At 39.7% G+C, this 20,892-nt stretch overlaps 2 protein-coding genes across 7 annotated transcripts in view; one reads left to right on the forward strand and one right to left on the reverse strand.

Moving 5' to 3' along the window:
- The window catches only part of LOC118278720 (alpha-centractin), an 800,945-nt gene that overhangs the window by 123,411 nt on the left and 656,642 nt on the right, over positions 1 to 20,892 (forward strand). The window lies entirely within an intron of this gene.
- LOC118278786 (glycerol-3-phosphate acyltransferase 4) overlaps positions 1 to 20,892 on the reverse strand; it is a 115,118-nt gene that overhangs the window by 85,012 nt on the left and 9,214 nt on the right. For 3 of the 5 annotated variants that reach the window (XM_050703633.1, XM_050703635.1, XM_050703632.1), the window contains 6 exons: positions 15,035 to 15,164; positions 11,853 to 11,977; positions 9,386 to 9,522; positions 6,978 to 7,083; positions 5,400 to 5,636; positions 684 to 799 (listed from right to left, as the gene is read on the reverse strand). In XM_050703633.1, coding sequence (XP_050559590.1) covers positions 684 to 799; positions 5,400 to 5,636; positions 6,978 to 7,083; positions 9,386 to 9,522; positions 11,853 to 11,977; positions 15,035 to 15,164 — 851 coding nt within the window. Of the gene's footprint in view, positions 1 to 683; positions 800 to 2,670; positions 2,905 to 5,399; positions 5,637 to 6,977; positions 7,084 to 9,385; positions 9,523 to 11,852; positions 11,978 to 15,034; positions 15,165 to 20,892 lie in introns of all 5 variants that reach the window. The other 2 variants (XM_050703634.1, XM_050703636.1) reach the window with 1 other exon arrangement.

A 20,892-nucleotide genomic window follows, 5' to 3' on the forward strand; every position in this document is an offset into this window, starting at 1 on the left:
TAACTTCTGCCTGCGGTTTCGCCCGCTTTCCCGCGGGAGAACACGTATCCTATCACCCAAGTCAAGTCATAACGTTTATGTATACCAAAGGACATTGTTCTGCGTCTATACATGTTTCGCCCCGGAGCCAACAGCATAGAAAAAAATATTTTCTATATTAAATTGTCCACTATTGGACACTTTTTAGAACAGATTTATTTTAACAAAATTTTGAAGTTATTTATTTGAATAAAAATCAATTAAGAACTAAACTGTGTCTGCTTAAAGTTATTATTTTTTAAAAGTATACTAAAATAATGGAGAGGTTTATGTCTAGCAGCGGACGAGAACAGGCTGATGATGATGATACTAAAATGTAATAAAAATTATTGATTTTGTTGCTGTTTTCAGCAGTGTTTGTTACACTTCAGGCGGTGCTGATTGTTTACCATCAGGTGATCTAGCTGCTCATTTGCCGACCTTTTTTATGGTATAAGCCGATAAACGAGCAGATGGATCACCTGATGGTAAGCAATCGCTGCCGCACATGGACATCCGAAACACCAGAAGCGTTACAAGTGCGTTGCCAGCCTTTTGGGGGTTAGAAATTTAAGGGTTGTTGGGAAATCGAGGATTGGGAAGATTGGGTAGGGGGTAATTGGTGATTTGACTTTAATTTAATACACAAATATACAATTTCTCACCTCTTAGCAACAGCATGCCTGTCTTTAACCTCAGACCTCTCAAACCAGATGTGAGGCGACGCCCTCGCGAGCGCCCTCTGCAGGATACCTAGGAAACCGTTGTGTCTTTGACCGATCTGAAAACATTTCGATTTACATTAAAAAAAAAACAAATTATTAAAAAAAAATGGTCGACGAATTTTTTTTTAAAGCGTTGCCCCCACATTTGTATTTTCTCCTGTATCGTGGGTGAAAAAGCAATAAAAAAATACCGCGACGATGTAAAAAAAAAACACTGTCCTACACTATTATTGTCTCCTGTGTCGTGGGTGCGTTTACAAAGATACAAGTACACATACACATGACACCCAGACTCGAAACAACAATTTGTGCACACAAAGAGTTGCTCCGTGCGGGAATCGAACCCGCTACACATTGCACGACAGCCAGTTGCCTGGCCACCGTGCAATCGAGAAACTAACAAGTATGAAGCAGGTAGAATATAAGAAATATCCTTGTAAATTGATTACCTCCTCTATTTTGGAAGTCGGTTAAAATTAATAATCTACAATGTCTCGCACTCAACAACTCGGGACTCGAACCTGAGACACCAAAGTACTAGTCAACAAGCATACAATATTAAATAGAATTTTAATGAACTCAACATGAACTCAACTCAACATGAATAAAAATTTTATACAAACCTGGGACTCGAACCCAATACTTAAATAATAAAAAAGAACCAATAACATGCAACACTTAACCATTTATAACATTTACATGGCAACCCCGGGACAATCACAAAAACATATAACCAAGATGTTTTTACCCAAAAAATTATATTAAACTTATTTTAATAATGCTATTATAGGGTGACTTGTAATTAGTGAACGATATTTAAACACGTGATTGTACTCATGATTACAAACAACTTTCCCGAAGAAACTTTTTTTGTATACTCATTAGTTTTATTTTTATCACAATAACAAAACAACTAAATTTCGCGCGCGCGTGCTTTCGCATGATCAGCTGTTAGCAGCGAGGCGTCTGCGTTATCGGAAGACTAGTAACTAGGTAGGTATTTTTTGACTTTAGCTGCTAAATATAAACGTCCACAGGCCCGCATCGTACGCATTCTGTATGACGTCATCAGTACGCATCGCATGTAGACATTGCCGATGATGCGGTCCGTACGATGCGGATCAGTGGACGCAGTTGTACGAGTTTCTATACAAGACAAACTAACATCCGTTGCGTGCGATGCGTACGATGCGGGCCTGTACGCTTACCTTAACAGCTGATCATGCGAGCGCACGCGCGTGCGATATTTATTTATTTTGTTATAGTAATAAAAATAAAACTAACGAGTAAACAAAAAAAGTTTCTTCAGGAAAGTTGTTTATAATCATGAGTACAATCCCATGTCAAAATATCGTACACTAATTACCGGTCACCCTATACAATGTGATAGGGGTGAGACTTCTAACCCGTTAAGGCTGAGTACTACATCTAATTTTATCGACAAAAAAAATAATATAGGGGTTGAACCCCCTCCCCCTAAAAATTAATACTTTAATTAAATAAATTGATACTTTATGTAATATCAAAGGTTGTATGCGTAGAAACAAAAAGAAAACGACAAACGGTAGCTAATAACCTTGGCTAACTAATTCATTACTCTTTTCATATGTTTGATAATGTTTTGGTGAGAAAAAAATCATTTCTGAATTATTTTTACCGAAAAAATCACTATTTTTCAATATTTTCAATTGGGGGTTCAACCCCCCATATTTTTTTTTTGTCGATAAAATTAGATGTAGTACTCAGCCTTAACGGGTTAGAAGTCCACATTGTATATTAAAATAGCCATAATTTTTAGGGGGAGGGGGTTCATCCCCCATATTATTTATTGTGTCGATAAAATTAGTTGTAGTACTCAGCCTTAACGAGTTAAAAGACCCACCCCAATAACATTGTATAGAAAAAAAACCATACAAAAACGACTTACCAACGAGTAACAATTATCACACATTAACACGAGCGCGTCTATAGGACTCGTGTGATTCGCGACACAGATACCATTCTTCGGCTTATAATGGGCATCATGGTAGGTGATCACGGCCGATATACAGCGTGATAGGAAGTTGAAACACATTACTGATACTGCGTAATTAATTCGTTGTTTCGTCTTTCCATCTGGTAAGGTGCCGATGCACGCTGTACAAGCTATAAGCCACCAAACCTAGAAACCCGGGATGATAACATGTGATGGGGTTTTGATTGAACATTTTTCGTATGGAAAGGGGAGAAGAGCATAATAGGCCTTCGCGTTCGGCAGTGTTCGACAGCGTTCTTTTGAAAAATGCTACCATTCCATCAGTATTTTCTTAAGACGATGTCACGTTCAACTATCGACAGTAAACCGACTTTACAGACAACCTTTTTTTTTAAGAAACACCGTAGGGCACTACTTGTCTATCAAGGTCTACTGTCCATATTGTATCATTTGCACTTAGCTTCACTGACAGACAGAGTGACGGACAATTAAATTTTCACGTTTAGCACTCTGATTGGTTGGTTAAATTTGAGCTGGCCAATCGGTACTCTTAGTACGAGTTTGTTTTACGTTTCAAGTAATCGAAATGAGAGCGCGTTCGGCGCTCTGATTGGTTGGTGTAATCGAGCCGGCCAATCAGAGCACCGAACGCGCTCACGTTTTGATTACTTTAAACGTAAAAGAAACTCATGCAAAGGGTACAGATTGCGTTAACGTTAGAACGAAACTCGTACTAGACCCTCGGACGCAATGAAAGAAGGCCTAATACGAGTAATATACTAGAAATTAGTTTCAATATACAATGTGATAGGCTTGGGACTTCTAACCCGTTAAGGCTGAGTACTACATCTAATTTTATCTACAAAAAAAATAATATGAGGTGTTGAAACCCTAATTGAAAATATTGAAAAATAGTGATTTTTTCGGTAAAAATAATTCACAAATGATTTTTTTTCTCATCAAAACATTATCAAACATATGAAAAAAGTAATGAATTAGTTAGCCAAGGTTATTAGCTACCGTTTGTCGTTTTTTTTTTGTTTCTACGACGCATACAACCTTTGATATCAAAAAAAGTAAAAAAAATATTAAAATAGCCATAACTTTTAGGGGGAGGGGATTCGACCCCTTCGACCCGGGGACTTTTGTCCATAAAATTAGATGTAGAACTCAGCCTTAACGGGTTAGAAGTCTCAACCCTATCACATTGTATAGGAAAAATTTTCAATCAATCAAAATGTTCCCATTAAAATAATGCTGTTGGACAAACACAAATGGTATTATTAGAATAACATATTTCATGGAGGGGTGGACAGAGGTGTAACATATAAAATGTTACACCTACTTTACACCAGCTATATTATGAGTCCCGTGTAGTAGAGAACGACTTTATACCTATGGGTCGTTTCATCCCTACAGCCTCGCCCAAGGCGGGAGAAGTCATTGGATGATTTTCTCCCCTCAAAAAAAAAGGATCGGTTCATATCTGACGTAAAATACGTCGAGCGTATCATCTGTCGTACTGACGTATCATCGGTTGAGTGTGAACGGTCAATTGGGTACTATCCTCGATCAAAAATAAATTATTACAACTTTCCAATACAATAAAATATTAAAAAATAATCACACTCTCATTCATAAATTTGATGAACTATTTAATTTTCGATTTTTTCTAGCTAAATTTCTAGAAATAAGTCTGCTATTTGACGTCAAAAACTTATGACGTCATAACGCACTATTTCATACAAAGTTCATAGAAAATATCGTTTTTGACGTTTTGAAAAAAGTATTGAATTTGACTAGTAGGAAAGTAGCCTATTGTTTTTCTATACATTTGTCTGTTCTGGCGATACGCGACCGATGATACGCGACGCATGTTCCGTCAGATATGAACCGACTCAAACTGAAGATTTTCAAAAATCAAATAAAATATTTAGCTTGACTTGGGAATCGAACCCGAAACTTATATGCTAGGTAGTCTTGATAAATGAATGTTAGTTATAAGAAGAAAGATTAATATATGAATAAATAAATAAATAAATAAATATAAATGTTAAAAAAATAATGAAAGAAAAAGCGTAAATATATAGAAAGAATTGGACAACACAAAGCAAGAAAGACGGACAACATAAAGACAGCCATATTTATTATTCCATTAATTAATTCTATCCAAAAACATAACAAGACCAAACGTATAACCCAACAATTAACGTATTACCCAATTCAATACAAACTTTCCATTTGATTCCAAACAGGCAACGTCGACAACTGTATCACCCAATGTCTTCCATTCCAGATGTTCTCCCCAAACTACGTTTCTACCCAAAACAGACACAATGTATCACCCAGAAATGGTTATAGTTATTACTAACCCAACGACACAACAATAAAATGACACGTTTTACCCAAACGTATCACCCAAAAATTATAATAATAGACACTGGATTCCAATTTGACGTCTTATAGTCAAATCTCAATAACCTTATCTGTAGATTTGCTTACTAGAGATAAAATTCTGACACATTTCGTATAGATTTTATGTCAAAATTCTATCTTTATTAGACATAATCGACTGACAGACATATTATTGAAACTATAACCTAAACGTATCACCCAAAAACAGACACAAACGTACTACCCAACTAACTGCATCACCCAGAAAATTCCAGAAAACGTCCTACCAAAGAGAAACACGTTTTGATGCTTAGTACTCCAACATCTATTGGACTGGTGTGGTTGGCGACACAGAAGCCATTGGCTCTTGGCCGGTACTGCTCATTATGGAACCTCGCGTGGATGGAGAGGCCTCGGATGATCACCCTGATGCTGGTTTTGTACGAGATCTTTCCAAGTTTGGTGCGGAGACGAACGAAGGGAACTAGACTGACGACCCATGTTGAAGAAACCATTACTAGCACCTGATAGGAAGTGAATTTAGTCAATAACATACTGTAAGTGGCAAGAACTGGGGCCTTAGTCTGCTATTACAATTGTGTCAGAATGGTCGATCATTGAGCAGTGCGAGAGGGACGGAGCTATGTAGGTTGTATAGCTCCATCCCTCTTGCACTGATGGGAAGTATGCTCCGTAGAGTCTGGACGTCTGAAACAGTACCTGTATCCTAGTTTTGTGAAAACATCTTGATATACAATCAGCCAAGTTATTAAGTATGCCGGCAGTTTTTAAGTGTGGGAGAGCCATGCTTCGGCATGAATGGGCCGGCTCGACCGGAGTGATACCACGGCCTCACAGAAAACCGACGTGAAACAACGTTTGCGTTGTGTGAGAGAGGTTACCGGAAGCCCAATTACCCCCAAAAGGTCGATCTTTTTTTATTGTATAAGCCGGTAAACGAGTAGACGGATGACCTGATGGTAAGCAATCGCTGCCGCCCATGGACACTTGAAACACCAGAGGCGTTACAAGTGCGTTACTAGCCTTTTGAGGAAAAAGAATTTAAGGGTTGTTAAGGAATCGGGGATTGGAAAGGGGGTAATTGACTTACAGTAGACCCACTTTGTGCTAGTATTGATAAATTTAGCTGTAAACTACTGGCAATTCTGAAGCAGCTCAGGTATTGAACCAGGGCCTTCAACGACCTCTCGACTAATCTGCACACTTGAATCCTTATAAAAATATGACTGAAAGATTTATATGGCTTATATATTAAAAGTAAAAGAAGAGAGATAGAAAATAAATAAATAAATAATAATTATTATTAGTATGATAAGGAAAATTAGATAAAAGTAGCAAAGAAAGAAAGAAAGAAAGAATACATTAGAAATAAATGATCATATAAAAAAATATTTATAATACACCTATTGACATATTTTTTGCTTATCTTGCGGGAATCGAACCCGTCATAAAATAGGCTTTTAGAAATATAGTATATATGGTATAGGAGTCTCCCAATCCGGAATCTCATGAGTTATAGACAAAAACATTAACTACATTAGTCAAATACAACTAGTCGAAGAGACCGTTTACAAAAATTTCAGTCATTTTAAAAGTCAAAGTCAAAATTATTTATTTCAAATAGACCAGGAAGGCACTTTTGAACGTCAAAGCAAATATAATAATATTAATAACGTCTGTCTATCGGTCAGTTCTCTATTTGCTCGTTCCAAAGTGTAGATTCCTGTAGATTCCTAAGTGTAGATGGAGAAGAACGAGCAAGAAAAACATCACGAAACTTAGTCTAGGAGTCTCCTACACAAAAATAATGATGAATATTTTAGACAATATTCAGTTCTACTCACCCCAATGACGAAAATCATTATCCTCAGTGGCAGTAGGAACATGTATCGGACGACGAAACCCATCGCCCATATGATTGTGAGACGCCATGTCAAAAACTCATATTGTCTGTAAAAGAGAGAATTATGTGGTTAAATAAAACTATTTGAAAAGGGGAACGAATGTTGACCGCATCTATATCGTTTCAGCCAAACCCGAGATAATCGCGATCAAACATACATTCATACACAATGGTCAAAATGAGAACCTCCTACGTCGGTTAATAAGATAAAATTAGTCAGATTTTATTTCAATACTAGCTTCTGCTAGCTTCTTCATTCGATAAAAAATAGCCTATATTTTATTCCAGATCATAATCTAGCCCTGTTGCAAATTTCATCCCGATCCCTTTAGCGGTTGTGACGTGATTAAATAACAAACATACAAATTCGTAAACTGTCGCATTTATAATAATAACATTGTTTCCCAATCCCCGATACCCCAACAACCTTTAAATTCCTAACTCTCAAATTTAAAAGGTCGGCAAAGCACTTGTAACTCCTCTAGTGTTTCAAGTATCCATGGGCAGCGGCGATTGCTTACCATCAAGTAATCCGTCTGCTCGTTTATCGGCTTATACTATAATATTTAAAAATAAGATGATAATTGATAACGCTAATCTTGCAAGTACATAAGAATGATTATTTAAATAAATATGTAATGTCAGTCTGAGTGTGAATGCACTTTTTACATTTGCAAAGTTAATCTGTCAACTTATTTCAATAACGTAGCAATGTCAATCGGAATATATCTGTTTCTTTTTTATTGTAAGTATCTCTTTTGTTGAAAATTGTATTACATAGTTATTAATTTCTTCTTTAGGTTGTATAACGTATTGGCGTAAGCTGTAATGTTGTATATGCAAATTTGTAAAATCGACTTTGACTTTTTGTTAAATAACTAGCTTTTGCTAGTGATCCCATCAGGCGTCAGCCCTACTGGGCCTCATCTTTGGTGGTCTGATGGCTCTTTGAGGCGCACGCGGCTCGCGACGCACCGCACGCAATGCAGTTGCGGACTACATAGCGGGTTTACCGGAGCTCTGGCTCGAAAAGCAGGAATAGGAACGGAATGGTATTTAGCCAGTAAGAGTCTGATATTCCCTCTCATCTCGTCCAAGGCGGGAGAAGTCATTGGACGAATATCCCCCTCAAAAAAAGTCTACTCTATCTCTATATCGACTTTCATTTAATTCTGTTCATTAGTTTTTATGTGAAAGAAGTTATAAACATTCAAAAATCCTCATTTTGCACTATAATCAAGAATTGTATTGTGAATCTGATTGAAAAAGAGTAACCTATGGAGTTTCTTGCTCGTTCTTCTCCATAGGAATCTACACTTCGGAACGAGCAAATAGAGCAATTAGACGACTGACCGACAGATAGACATCTATACTAATATTATAAAGCTGAAGAGTTTGTTTGTTTGATTGTTTGAACGCGCTAATCTCCGGAAATACTGGTCCAATTTCAATATTTCTTTTTGTATTGAATAGTGCATTTATCGAGGAAGGCTATAGGCTATAAAACATCACGCTATGACCGATAGGAGTCAAGCAGAGCGGGTGAAACCGCGAGAAAGAAGCTAGTGTAATATATTTGATTTAACATTCAAAAGTGCCTTCCCGGTCTATTTGAAATAAGTAATTTTGACTTTGACTTTGAAAGATTGTAATTTCTCGAACAAATACATAATTTATAATCAACAAGATAATTGGATTAATATAAACACAATATTAATAATAATACATAAAGATATCCGTTCCGTAGGTGGTTGTGTTTGTTATCGTGCAATCAACCGCGATTGTTTCTAAGTGAAATGTTATTCATTTATCAAGGTGAATGTTCGTTCGTTTGTTATGCTTTTACTCGTAAACTGCTGCAGTGATTTTGATGGAATGTCGTTGAATTTTTTTATGGTATAAGCCGGTAAACGAGCAGACGTATCACCTGATGGTATGCTATCTCCACCGACCATGGGCATTCATAACACCAGGGAGCCTATTCCGATTCTCGAATCCGAAGTTTAATTTTCAATAAATTAGTGTTGATAAATCAACAAAACCCACGGCCGAAAATTAAACTAATGAAATTACTTAAAATAACGTTTTATTTTTAATTTCATATCAAAACCTATTTATTTATCTTCCTTGCATTTGTTAAATTTTGTTCACATAGGTTCGCAATAAATGGAATTGTAGTACGAAATTTGCAAAGTTTCGGACGAAATTTCGTTTTTCGTTGAATTAGAGTAGACCCCCAGGGGCGTTACAAGTGCGTTGCTGGTCTCTTGGGGGTTAGAAATTTATGGGTTGTTGGGAAGATTGGTGATTGTAATTATTTTATATTGTAATTACTAAGTTTCTACATACCTATTAGTTCTCGTTAACAAATTCCAGCTCCTCAACTCTTCAGCTTCGAAGACGGACGTGACCTGATCCTCAATGATGGATTCCATGCCCGCCTTCACCAGATCCAGGCAATTCGAGAGATCGAACTCCATATTACTCTGTAAACAATCAAGATAAAGTCAAAATCATTTATTTCAAATAGACCAGGAGGACACTTTTGAACGTCAGAGCAAATATAATAATATTATAAGGTCTGTCTGTCGGTCAGTCCTCTAGTTGCTCTATTTGCTCGTTCCAAAGTGTAGATTCCTATGGAGAAGAACGAGCAAGAAACTACATAGGTTACTCTTTTTCAATCAGATTTATAATACAATTCTTGGTAACATTGTTTCGATTACTTCAACTATGTGAGAACAATGTAGACATTTTAATCAACAACAGCCTATAAGTGGCCACTGCTGACCAAAGGCCTCTTCTCACACGGAGAAGGTTTGAGCATTAACCACCACGCTTGCTCAATGCGGGTTGGCGATTTTAAACTTATAAGTAGAAATTCTAAGCAAAAAAAAATCAAACTCCATATTACTCTGTAAATAATCAAGATACACATTTAAGTCATCAACAGCCTATAAGTGGCCACTGCTGACCAAAGGCCTTTTTTTGTTAACCTTCAAAAGGCGCCTAGCTTTTTGGGGATAAAAGACTAGGGAGTGTGGGATTTTTACCTCACTAAAACCACCCCGGTGGCCACCCTCAACACCTGTAAGGGGCACTGGGTGGGTCCTCTTAATAGACCTGCTCCGGAGCCCCAAGGTGGAACGCTTGTTACGGCACATCCCTAGGGTGACCAAAGGCCTAAACTCACACGGAGAAGGTTTGAGCATTAACCACCACGCTTGCTCAAAGCGGGTTGGCGATTTCAAACTTATAATTAGAAATTATAAACCCATGTTTCCTCACGATGTTTTCCTTCACCGTTTATCAGTGGTGTCTAAATAATCTTAGAAAGTACATGTAACTCGGAAAGTCACATTGGTACTTGCCGTTGGTAGGTTTCGAACCCGCATGCATGAGAAGCGGACGTCTTAAGCCTTCGGGCCTCAATGACATTAAAGGTAAGCGTCCACAGGCCCGCATCGCACGCATTCCGTATGACGTCATCAATACGCATCGCATGTAGAATCTAAGCATTGCCGATGATGCGGTCCGTACGATGCGGATCAGTGGACGCAGTTGTATGAGTTTCTATATAAGACAAACTAAAATCCGTTGCGTGCGATGCGTCCGATGCGGGCCTGTGGACGTACCTTTAATTAAGACTAATCAACAATTTCTACACGGTCTCAGTGCACTGACCAGCTCAAAGAGGCGAGACGAAGATAAGATGGAAAGACGAATGATAAGGTGACTGCGATTGATAACGGAATAAGGCACAATACGAATCTTTCTAGCTGCCATTGTTTCTATGCTGATAGTAGTGATAAAGATATAAGAGGTGCAATGTTGATTGTAATTAAAAGAGGATGCAAATCCTGGTCCCACCTTCCAATAGCTATGTGTGTTACATCATTGGATAGGTAATTTAGAGCCGAGTAGAAGTTACTATGGCGCCGAGTTGCAAATCTTAGTCCGAGTTATTCTTTATTAAACATGTTAGTTTTATCAGTAAAGATTTGGAACTTAGCGGCCATACTAACTTCTATTCAGCTCAAAATTACCTATCCAAGTATTATTGGGTTTTTTCGGTTTTTTTGAAAATTTCTCAGTGGTAGCACGGAGTCTGGATTTGTGCCCAGTGTATGGCAATAGGCTCACCCCTATTACATGGGACATATTACACAAATGGTGAAAATTACGTGTCGCAATATGCATCTCCGCCTACCCCTTGGGGGATAAAAGGCGTGACGTTGTTGCTTTACTTATTGGTTTTTGAAGACCAGTACCTCTACCATGAGTTTACAATAATTGTTTTTGTCGATACTCTATAGCGAAGACGTAATTTTTTTTGTATGACAAATTTTATTTTCACAGTTGTCAAAGTCAAAGCATTTATTTGAATTAATCTGAATAAGGGACTTTTGAAACGTCAAATTGAATTGTCCGTCAGTGTGTCTGTCAGTGAAGCTAGGTGCTCGTTCCAAAGTGTAGCTCGCTTCTCTTTGGCCGGTAGAGGCGTTGTAAAATTTGACATCTATACTAATATTATAAAGCTGAAGAGTTTGTTTGTTTGTTTGTTTGTTTGTTTGAACGCGCTAATCTCATGAACTACTGGTCTGATTTGAATAATTTTATTTGTGTTGGATAGTGCATTTATGGAGGAAGGCTATAGGCTATAAAACATCATGCTATGACCAATAGGAGCCTAGCAGAGCGGGTGAAACCGCGCGGAAGTAGCTAGTACAAAATATTTACGTCGTCGCTATCGACTATCGACAAATACTATTGCTTCATACTGATGGTAGAGGTACTGAAGACAAGAAACCCTCACCTCTCCATTCCCCTGTGTGGTTTTGGGCCCGTTCTGCACCCGTTCCTGGCTGGTACTCCTCTTGTAGTTCAATTCTGGCGAAGGACCGAGGATCTCCTGCCGTTCTATCACCGTCATCTTTGTACCTGGCGGGAGAAAGAGAGATAAAAGAGTTAGAGAAGGATTGCGAAGGGCAGAGTCGTATTATCCCCAGGGCTTTTGTAATCTGTCGTATTGGCGTGGCTCTGGGCAAGAGCCCAGGACTGCATTACAGAGGGCGCTGCGAGATTCGCGTGCCCAACTGCTCAAAGATTGGCGGCGGCGCAGAAATAAGATCGGGGCACTTATGAGGGGTTTGTCTAGGGCGCTCTCGAGGTTTAACTCACTTTTGGCGACGAGTTAGGCAAAGATACACATATCTACATATACTAACATTATAAAGCTGAAGAGCATGGTAAAATGCGCTAATCTCCGCACATATTGGTTAAAACGATTTATGTGGGGTAGTCCATTTATCGAAGAAAGTTCCCTTTAGCTTGCCTCGTAGCGTGATGTAAGCATCATACTACGATCAATAGGAATCCATTCAACCGGGTCTTGAAGACAACCAAGTTATACCCTTTTAGGAAGCACTCTGTGGCACTCCATTAACGGTTCTTATTAAAAACTTTGAACCTTATCTAATAGCAGGGCAAAAACAAGCTTATACCATAATAAAATAACGCATAGAGACAAAAATAGCATAAATGGTTACAAAATTGCATACATTTTACGTAAACGTACGATATGACGCAACTGGATACTTTCAAAGACATCAAGTGTAATTGTGTTGCAAATTATTCTGTTGTGGAGACACGGCAACACAATCATGTGCGTATATAACATAAGTACGCTTGTTTTCTATTGAAGGTAAGCAGAGATATGCAGAGTGAGAGGTTTATTCTAAGGTCCATCATCATTTAGCATCAGGGTGCTTTTCCAGAGACGTTACAAGTGCGTAGCCTGCCTTTTGGGGGTTAGGAATTTAAGGGTTGTTGGGGAATCAGTGATTGGAAAGATTAAGATTAGGTATTTGGGCCTCCGGTAACTTCATTTACACAACGCAAGCGTTGTTGCATGTCGTCGTCGGTTTTCTGTGAGGCCGTGGTATCACTCCGGTCGAGCCGGCCCATTCGTGCCGAAGCATGGCTCTACCTAACTTAACAATACATTTGTGACAACTCTGGTGTTGCAGGTCTACTTAGGCTACGATTCCGGAGCTGCGGACTACCTAGCGTGTTTACCGGGGCTCCGGCTCGAAAAGCAGGATCAGGAACGGGGTGGTTTTTAGTCAGTAAGAGTCTGACACTCCCTCTCGCCTCGCCCAAGGCGGGAGAAGTCATTAGATGACTTAAGCTACGCTAATCACCAGACGGACCAAAAGTATTGTTGCTAAATATAGAAGCATAAGAAGACAGTCAGATTACACGCGCCGTAGCGTGATGTTAGATAATTAGATAGCCTATAACCTCACTAGAGAGTTAGGCTATCAACGCGACAGGCGTTTTCAAAACCGACTAACAGTTGTAGAGATGATTACAATAATAATAAATAAATAGCGTATTAGTGTGCTTTTTCACCAGAGATGTGCACGATCCGGAGCTGCGGACTACCTAGCGGGTTTACCGGGGCTCGATAAGGAGTAGGAACGGGGTGGTTTTTAGTCAGTAAGAGTCTGACACTCCCTCTTACCTCGCCCAAGGCGGGAGAAGTCATTGGATGACTTACACCCTTAAAAAGTTTCCTTCACAGTTTGTCAGTGGTGTCTAAATAGTCTTAGAAAGTATAACTCAGAAAAAGTCACATTGGTACGTTTCGAACCCGTGTCCTCATACCTGAGAAGCGGGAGTCTTAGACCTCTGGGTCACCACGACTCGAAATTTGGTACACAGACATGAGCTGATTTGCGAGATGGAATAACCTAGTACCGAATAAACGTAATGTTAAAGTAACGATAATAATTATAAATTACTTATAATATTAAACAACGTGGACTAGCTTAATTATAAATTATAATTTCTGCTATTAAACACATACTTAATAAAAATTTATTAGCCGCACGTGCCATAATAGATTTTTTTTTTCAGATTACAGAGACGCACAATATTATTTATTACAGTAATAACCAAATTGCTTTTTTTGTCGTATGATTTGCATAAAAATACAAGCTACTTAGGTTAATATTTAATAACAAAAACGAGCATCGCGTCATCAAATAACTACATTTTTATTTAATTCTTTTCTTTTTTTTTGAGTGGGTAAAATCATTCACTACTTCTCTCGCCTTAGGCGAGGCGAACGGGAGTGTCAGACTCTTACTGACTAAACACCACCCCGTTCCCACTTCTGCTTATCGAGCCGTAGCCCCGGTTACCCCGCTAGGTAGTCAGCAACTTAATTAGACATTAGTCTTACTTGACCCTGAAGACCTAATGAGATGCCGAGGTTCCGGCCCAAAGAGGAGGAATAAGAACGGGGTGGTTTTTTACAGACTTCAAAACAAGGAGGTTCTCAGTTTTGTATGTATGTATGTTTGTGTGCCATTATCTTGCGTTTGGCCTAACCGATTTTGAAGCGGTTTTCAGCATAGACACAATAAAAACTTTCCACGAAGCGGCAATGTTAAATTCGCCTATTATTTTTGACGAATGCATGCAATCGTCAACGCAACACACACATTCACATTTAGTTCCCTATCATCATTGCCAAGCAATTATACACCTTAACTCCACAACACTTTTTGGTGTACTAGTCAATCGATTAAAGACTTTAAAACCAAGTGTATAAGGTTGGGACTGAGATGCAGTCTCCTGCTTCTGCGAAGCAGTCATGCTCGCTAAGGAGGAGGCGGGGTACGTGAGGGAACGAACCTCCTCACGTCCCAACCGACGCGAGAGACATTCCGGGCGTCGGGGATCGCGCGACGATCTCAGGCAACCATAACAGGTCTGCGGATGGCGAGCAAGGATAGCTCACTGCCCGACCAGAACCAGACCCATGCGTGCAACGCCCAGTAGAACTGATGCCTAATCCGGAGCTGCGGACTACCTAGCGGGTTTACCGGGGCTCCGGCTCAAAAAGCAGGAGTAGGAACGGAGTGGTTTTTAGTCAGTAAGTCTGACACTCCCTCTAGCCTCACCATAGTATAAGGTTCATCAACTCACCATTGACCCCATTCTCCTTGATGATTGCTGAAGGTGGTTTATCATCAGGCACCGGAGGGAGATCCTCCTCGTCGGAACTGTCTGTCCTTTGGATTTTGATCTTCGCAACTTCGATGTGTTGTCTGCCATACTGTAATAGGGAAAAGGGGGTGTTTAAGTAAAGTAGGTCAAAGTCAAAGTCAAATCTTCAACAAATAAAGAAATAAATAATAGTCTGTGCGTCAGTGAAGCTAGGTGCTCGTTTCAAAGTGTAGGTTTTAATAGTATAGCGTGGCAAACGAGCAGACGGATCACTTGATGGTAAGCAATCGCCGCCGTCCATGGACATCCGACACACGAGGCGTTACAATGGCGTTTCCGTTCTTTTGAGGGTTAGGAATTTAAGGGTTGGTGTGGAATCGAGGATTGGAAATATTGGGAAGGGCGGTAATTGGGCCTCCGGAAACATTAACACAAGGAAACACAACGCAAGCGTTGTTTCACGTCGGTTTTCTGTGAGGTCCATTCGTGTCGAAGCATGGCTCTCCCACACTTAAATCTTACTATTTTATTATTTATTCGAAAATATGAAATAATCTGTTTGTCGATTATTCGAAAAAAACTACACAACAGATTTGGAATATCTGGAGTCTGGGATAAAACACAGGTTACTTTTATCCTATGAGAAGACTGGCGAAGCCGCAGAAGCAAATTAAACATACATCTTCAACAAGTATATGTAATAATCTTACTCAACTACGTATGAGCAGGTAAACTCTCGATGCGTACACGCAGCTCACCTTGCCCAAGTAAGGTCAAGCGCGGTATTACGCCGAGTTTTACCAAGCGATGCGTGCGCGCAGTTCATTATTACCGGATAAATTAATTGTCTTATTAACGTTGAAAGTTTTTAGGAGTATTATGTAAGTAGTGGTAAATCGTGCGGAGCTGCGAACTACCTAGCAGGTTTACCGGGGCTCCAGTTCGAAAAGCAGGAGTAGGAACGGGGTGGTTTTTAGTCAGTAAGAGTCTGACACTCCCTCTCGATTTGCCCTGGCAAAAGAAGTTATTAGACGATTTCCACCCTTAAAAAAAGGCCCTAACCCATAATAAGAAGTCATCCCTTTTTTTTAAGGGTGGGAAAATCATCCAATGACTTCTCCCGCCTTAGGCAAGGCGATCGAAATGGCGATTTCAAACTTATAATTAGAAATTATAAACCCAAGTTTCCTTACCATTTGTCAGTGGTATCTAAACAATATTATTATCATCATCTTCCTTTCTTACTACAAAAAAAAAAAAAAATGAATATACTAAAAACCAACAAAACCAAAAGTAACAGTTTACAAAATATGTAAATGCAAAACAATAAACTTTGCATGTCTATCATTGACCTTTTGTGGTCACTTTTAAACAGTCATTTCCCAAAATGTCTTTAGCTATTACTATTACATAACACACACGACGACACGGAGAGCACATAGACACACACACACACATACATAACAACTACATATATTATGTAAATTACCGTGGCATTGTTAACTTTACTAATTCACACTGACTCCTTTAACATTAGGCTGGTTACACACGAGTCTAATTTCGGAGAGAGAGGTACTTTTTTTACGGGATATGGCCTTTTTCAAGGGGGGATAATCATCCAATGACGTCTCTCCTCTTGGGCGAGATGAGAGGGACTGTCAGACTCTATTTTTTTAAGGGGGAAAGTCGACATTTGAATTCTCCTGGCTTGGGCGAGGCGAGAAGGAGTGTCAGACTCTTACTGACTAAAAACCACCCCGTTCCTATTCTTATTTTCGAGCCGGAGCCCCGTTAACCTGTTACGTTATCCGCAGCTCCAGATCGGGTATAAGCCCTACTGGACCCCATCTGTAGTGGTCTGGCTCTTTAAGCTGCGCGCGGAACGCAACGCGCCGTACACACGGTTCTGGTTCTGGACTGGCGAACTACTCTTGCTCGTCATCTGCAGACCCGCACTTACGGTAGCTGGAGATCGTCACGCGATCCCCGACGCCCGGAGTGTCTTCTGTGACGGCTGGGGCGTGTGGAGGATTGTTGAGAGATCAAGTTACGACGTAATTTTTTTTAACATTGATAAGTCTGCGTTTGGCCACCAACCCGCTTACTGCCAGGACGGCGAAGCGAAGATGTGGCCGAAGATGGAGCACACAGACTTAGAAAGTACCTATTCACTGACCTTGAAACGACCCGGAGAAATACAAAATTTCTCAGGAAAAATAGAAGCCGGCAGATTGTTCCATTCCCTGGCTGCACGGATTAGGACCGTTTCGTTCACAAAATCATATATAGCTTCAAACATAAAAAAAAAAATACACGTAAAAAGTATGCAACCAGCCTAATTACTTATTCTACTCATACCTCTCAACAACACACGGGCTTATAATAAAAAAAAATGCCATTTTAAATATCAATTGAAAGAAAACAATGCGAGAAACATCATTTGAAATAATGGCTGCCATTTTTTACAATAAACTAAGAATAGACTCATTCATTATTATTTACTTACGTAGAAGGTAAATAAAAACAGTATAATGTACGTATGTATATAGAAAATTCTTCCGATGTGTGCCTGTGTGTCAGACTGTACACAACTGTAACTACTGCGCGTAGCAAGCTGTCTGAAATGTAGCACGCTAGGGGAGCGTAGGGGAGTGCTGAGAGAGTGACAGACTGTACACAGTTTGTAACTAATGCACGTAGCAAGGCGTCGCTTTCCGCGAGCCATCAGACCACCACAGATGGGCCCAGAAAGCCTGATGCCTGATCCGGAGCTGCGGACTACCTGGCGGCTTACCGGGGCTCGGGCTCGAAAAGCAGAATAGGAACGTGGTGGTAAGAGTCTGACACTCCCTCACGCCTCGCCCAAAGCGGGAGAAGTCATTGGATGATTTTCTCCTTAAAAAGGGGCTCTCCTGACGTCCGCACCAAAGTATGATTTGTTCGCAGCGAAATGGAAGGATGTATGTCGTGAATGTTTAAGATTTTGTGAGAAGATGCATGGTTGATGAATTAGTTTTAAGTAATGTCAAATATATCACTTTAATTGTATAATGTGTTGGCTTAAGATGTAGTATTATGCATGTTTTTCTACAAAATAAATAAACAAATGCTGAGAGTAAGAGAGCAAAGAGAGTGACAGAGAGATGTAGCAAGCTGTGTGACATGTAGCGCGCTAGGGGAGTGTAGGGGAGTGCTGACAGAGTGACACCACGCAATTATACACACGTATTTCTAAACCTATGATTTGTTTGTAAACATTTGCACATAATTTGACGAAATATATTTTTTAAGCGCACAAAGTCACGGCAAATGCTATCTATGCCAGTTAAACATGGACTTTGAAGTATTAGCATATTTGTCAAATTTGTTACTTGCAATGGCAAAAAATGTGGAAAGATTACGTATTTTTTACGTGGCGAATTGAAGTCAAGAGATTATTTTACTCATTAAGCGCCATTTGGAGCACAAACAACCGGGGCTTTTTTTAAGGAGGTTTACCCTTTTAAAAGAAGTCTCGGTTGGGGATCATCCAATGACTTTCCCGCCTTAGGCGAGGGGAGAGGGAGTGTCAGACTCTGACTAAAAACCACCCCGTTCCTTCTCCTGCTTTTCGAGTCCGAGCCTCGGTAAACCCGCTAAGTAGTCCGCAGCTCCGGGGAGGATGTGCCTTCAACAGATTTTTGTTGGTAGTTAGTCTTAAGACTGCTTCGTTGGTCGAGTGGTCGCAAGTGCCGGACAAGGGTACTCGGATGCGATTCCCGGCTATCTAAAATTTCTCAGTGGTAGCACGGAGTCTGGAACTATGCACAGTATGAGGCAATAGACTCACCCCCTATTACATGAGACTTAGAACACAAATGGTGAAAATTAGATGTACATTGTATAGCGGCATTACGTGCCGTAATGTACACCTCTGTTTAACCCTTTCAGGATAAAAAGGCAATGTTAAGTCTTGAAGGTAGGTAAATTGAATAATTGATTCATACGTAGCAGGAAAAATACGCGTTTTCTGTCTTTTGTATAGAAACAATGTATTTATAGAGCGATATGTGACATAGATAGTTTAATTGAAGGCTGCCCTCAACCTGTCTCGTATTTGTCCTTGAGAAATATACCATCTCATGCGCCGACGGTGGTGTATAGGACAATGGGTTAAAGTCTGCCTAAGGTCATGTGTGCTAAAATGCACTTATTTCTTTTATAAGGATTATCGTAACTATGTCTATTCTACAGGATAGTTATTTGTATAATATATAACCTACGGAGTTTCTTGCTCGTTCATCTCCATAGGAATCTATACTTTGGAACGAGCAAATAGATCAACTAGGAAACCGATAAAGAGACATTTCAGAGTGCTTAGTCTTTGACTTCTTTCGCCTTGGGCGAGGTGAGAGTCAGTGTCTCCTACTGACTAAAAACCACCCCGTTCCCACTCCTGCTTTACGAGCCGGTATGCTCCGGTAACCTGCTAGGCAGTCCGCAGCTCCGGGTCCAGAGTGCTTAGTACAAGTTTGATTTACGTTTAACGAGATTGAAACGAGAGCGCGTTCGGCGCTCTGATTGGCCGGTTCTAATAAAGCAACAAGCTTGTACTAAATGTACTGATTGGTTGGTTTTTGCGAGCCAGCCAATCAGAGCGCCAAACGCGGTCTCGTTTCGATTACTTTAAACGAAAGTAAACTCGTACTAAGAGGACTGATTGGTTGATTCATTCGCGCCAGCTAAGCCCTCTGTTCTGCTATTCCTGATATTTTTACACTCATATTGGTCGATCTGGGAATCCAACTTTAGATTAACGAGCCCGCAATCTTTATTTACCCAGAAAGCAGTTATTTATAACGCAACGTCGCATGTCTACTTACAATTAGATAATTACCATACATGCGACACAGTGTCCTAATTATAATAAAGTTAGCAAAACATGAAATATTTAGTTTGTGTACAAAAGTGAAAATTTCCGACTAGATTTAGGGTGATTTTCCACCACGTGGCTTCCACCATATTCATTGATGATATAAGTCGGAAAACGAACAGACGGATCACCTGATGGTAAGCAATCGCCTATGGACACCCGAAACACCAGAGGCGTTACAAATGCATTAACGACCTTTTGGGGGTTAGGAATTTAAGGGTTGTTGGGAAATCAGGGATTGGGAAAAGGGTACTTGGGTCTCCGTTAACCTCACTCACACAACGCAAGCGTTGTTTCACGTCGGTTTTCTGCTCGGTCGTGGTATTACTCCGGTCGAGCCGGCCCAGCAGTGCCGAAGCATGGCTCTCACACTAAATTAAACTGGTTATCCGCCATCGACCTTTGCCCCAACACGTTGTTTTGTTTAGTATGAATGAGCAATGATAAAACTATAATTAATCGTAATAAATAGTACAAAGGGACATGAGCAAAGGTCAAAGAACATAATTATACGCTTTATACGAGGATACGATATGTAGGCAAAAACACGGTATTCGACCATATGATCAATGAATACAACATGCAGTATGAAAATCTATATCTATACTAATATATAAAGCTGAAGAGTTTGTTTGAACGCGATAATCTCCGGAACTACTGGTCCGATTTTAATAATTATTTTTGTGTTGGATAGCGCATTTATCGAGGAAGTTTATAGACTATAAAACATCACGCTACGATCGAGAATAATGTTACCTTAAGTAAACCTTTTGGAATTTGATTGAAAAAGAGTAACCTATGGAGTTTCTTGCTCGTTCTTCTCCATAGGAATCTACACTTCGGAACGAGCAAATAGCTTCACTAGAGGACTGACTAACAGACAGACGTTATTAATATTATTATATTTGCATTGACTTTCAAAAGT

The sequence above is a fragment of the Spodoptera frugiperda genome, chromosome 24 (genome assembly GCF_023101765.2).
Source record: "Spodoptera frugiperda isolate SF20-4 chromosome 24, AGI-APGP_CSIRO_Sfru_2.0, whole genome shotgun sequence".
NCBI classification, from domain to species: Eukaryota; Metazoa; Arthropoda; class Insecta; order Lepidoptera; family Noctuidae; genus Spodoptera; species Spodoptera frugiperda.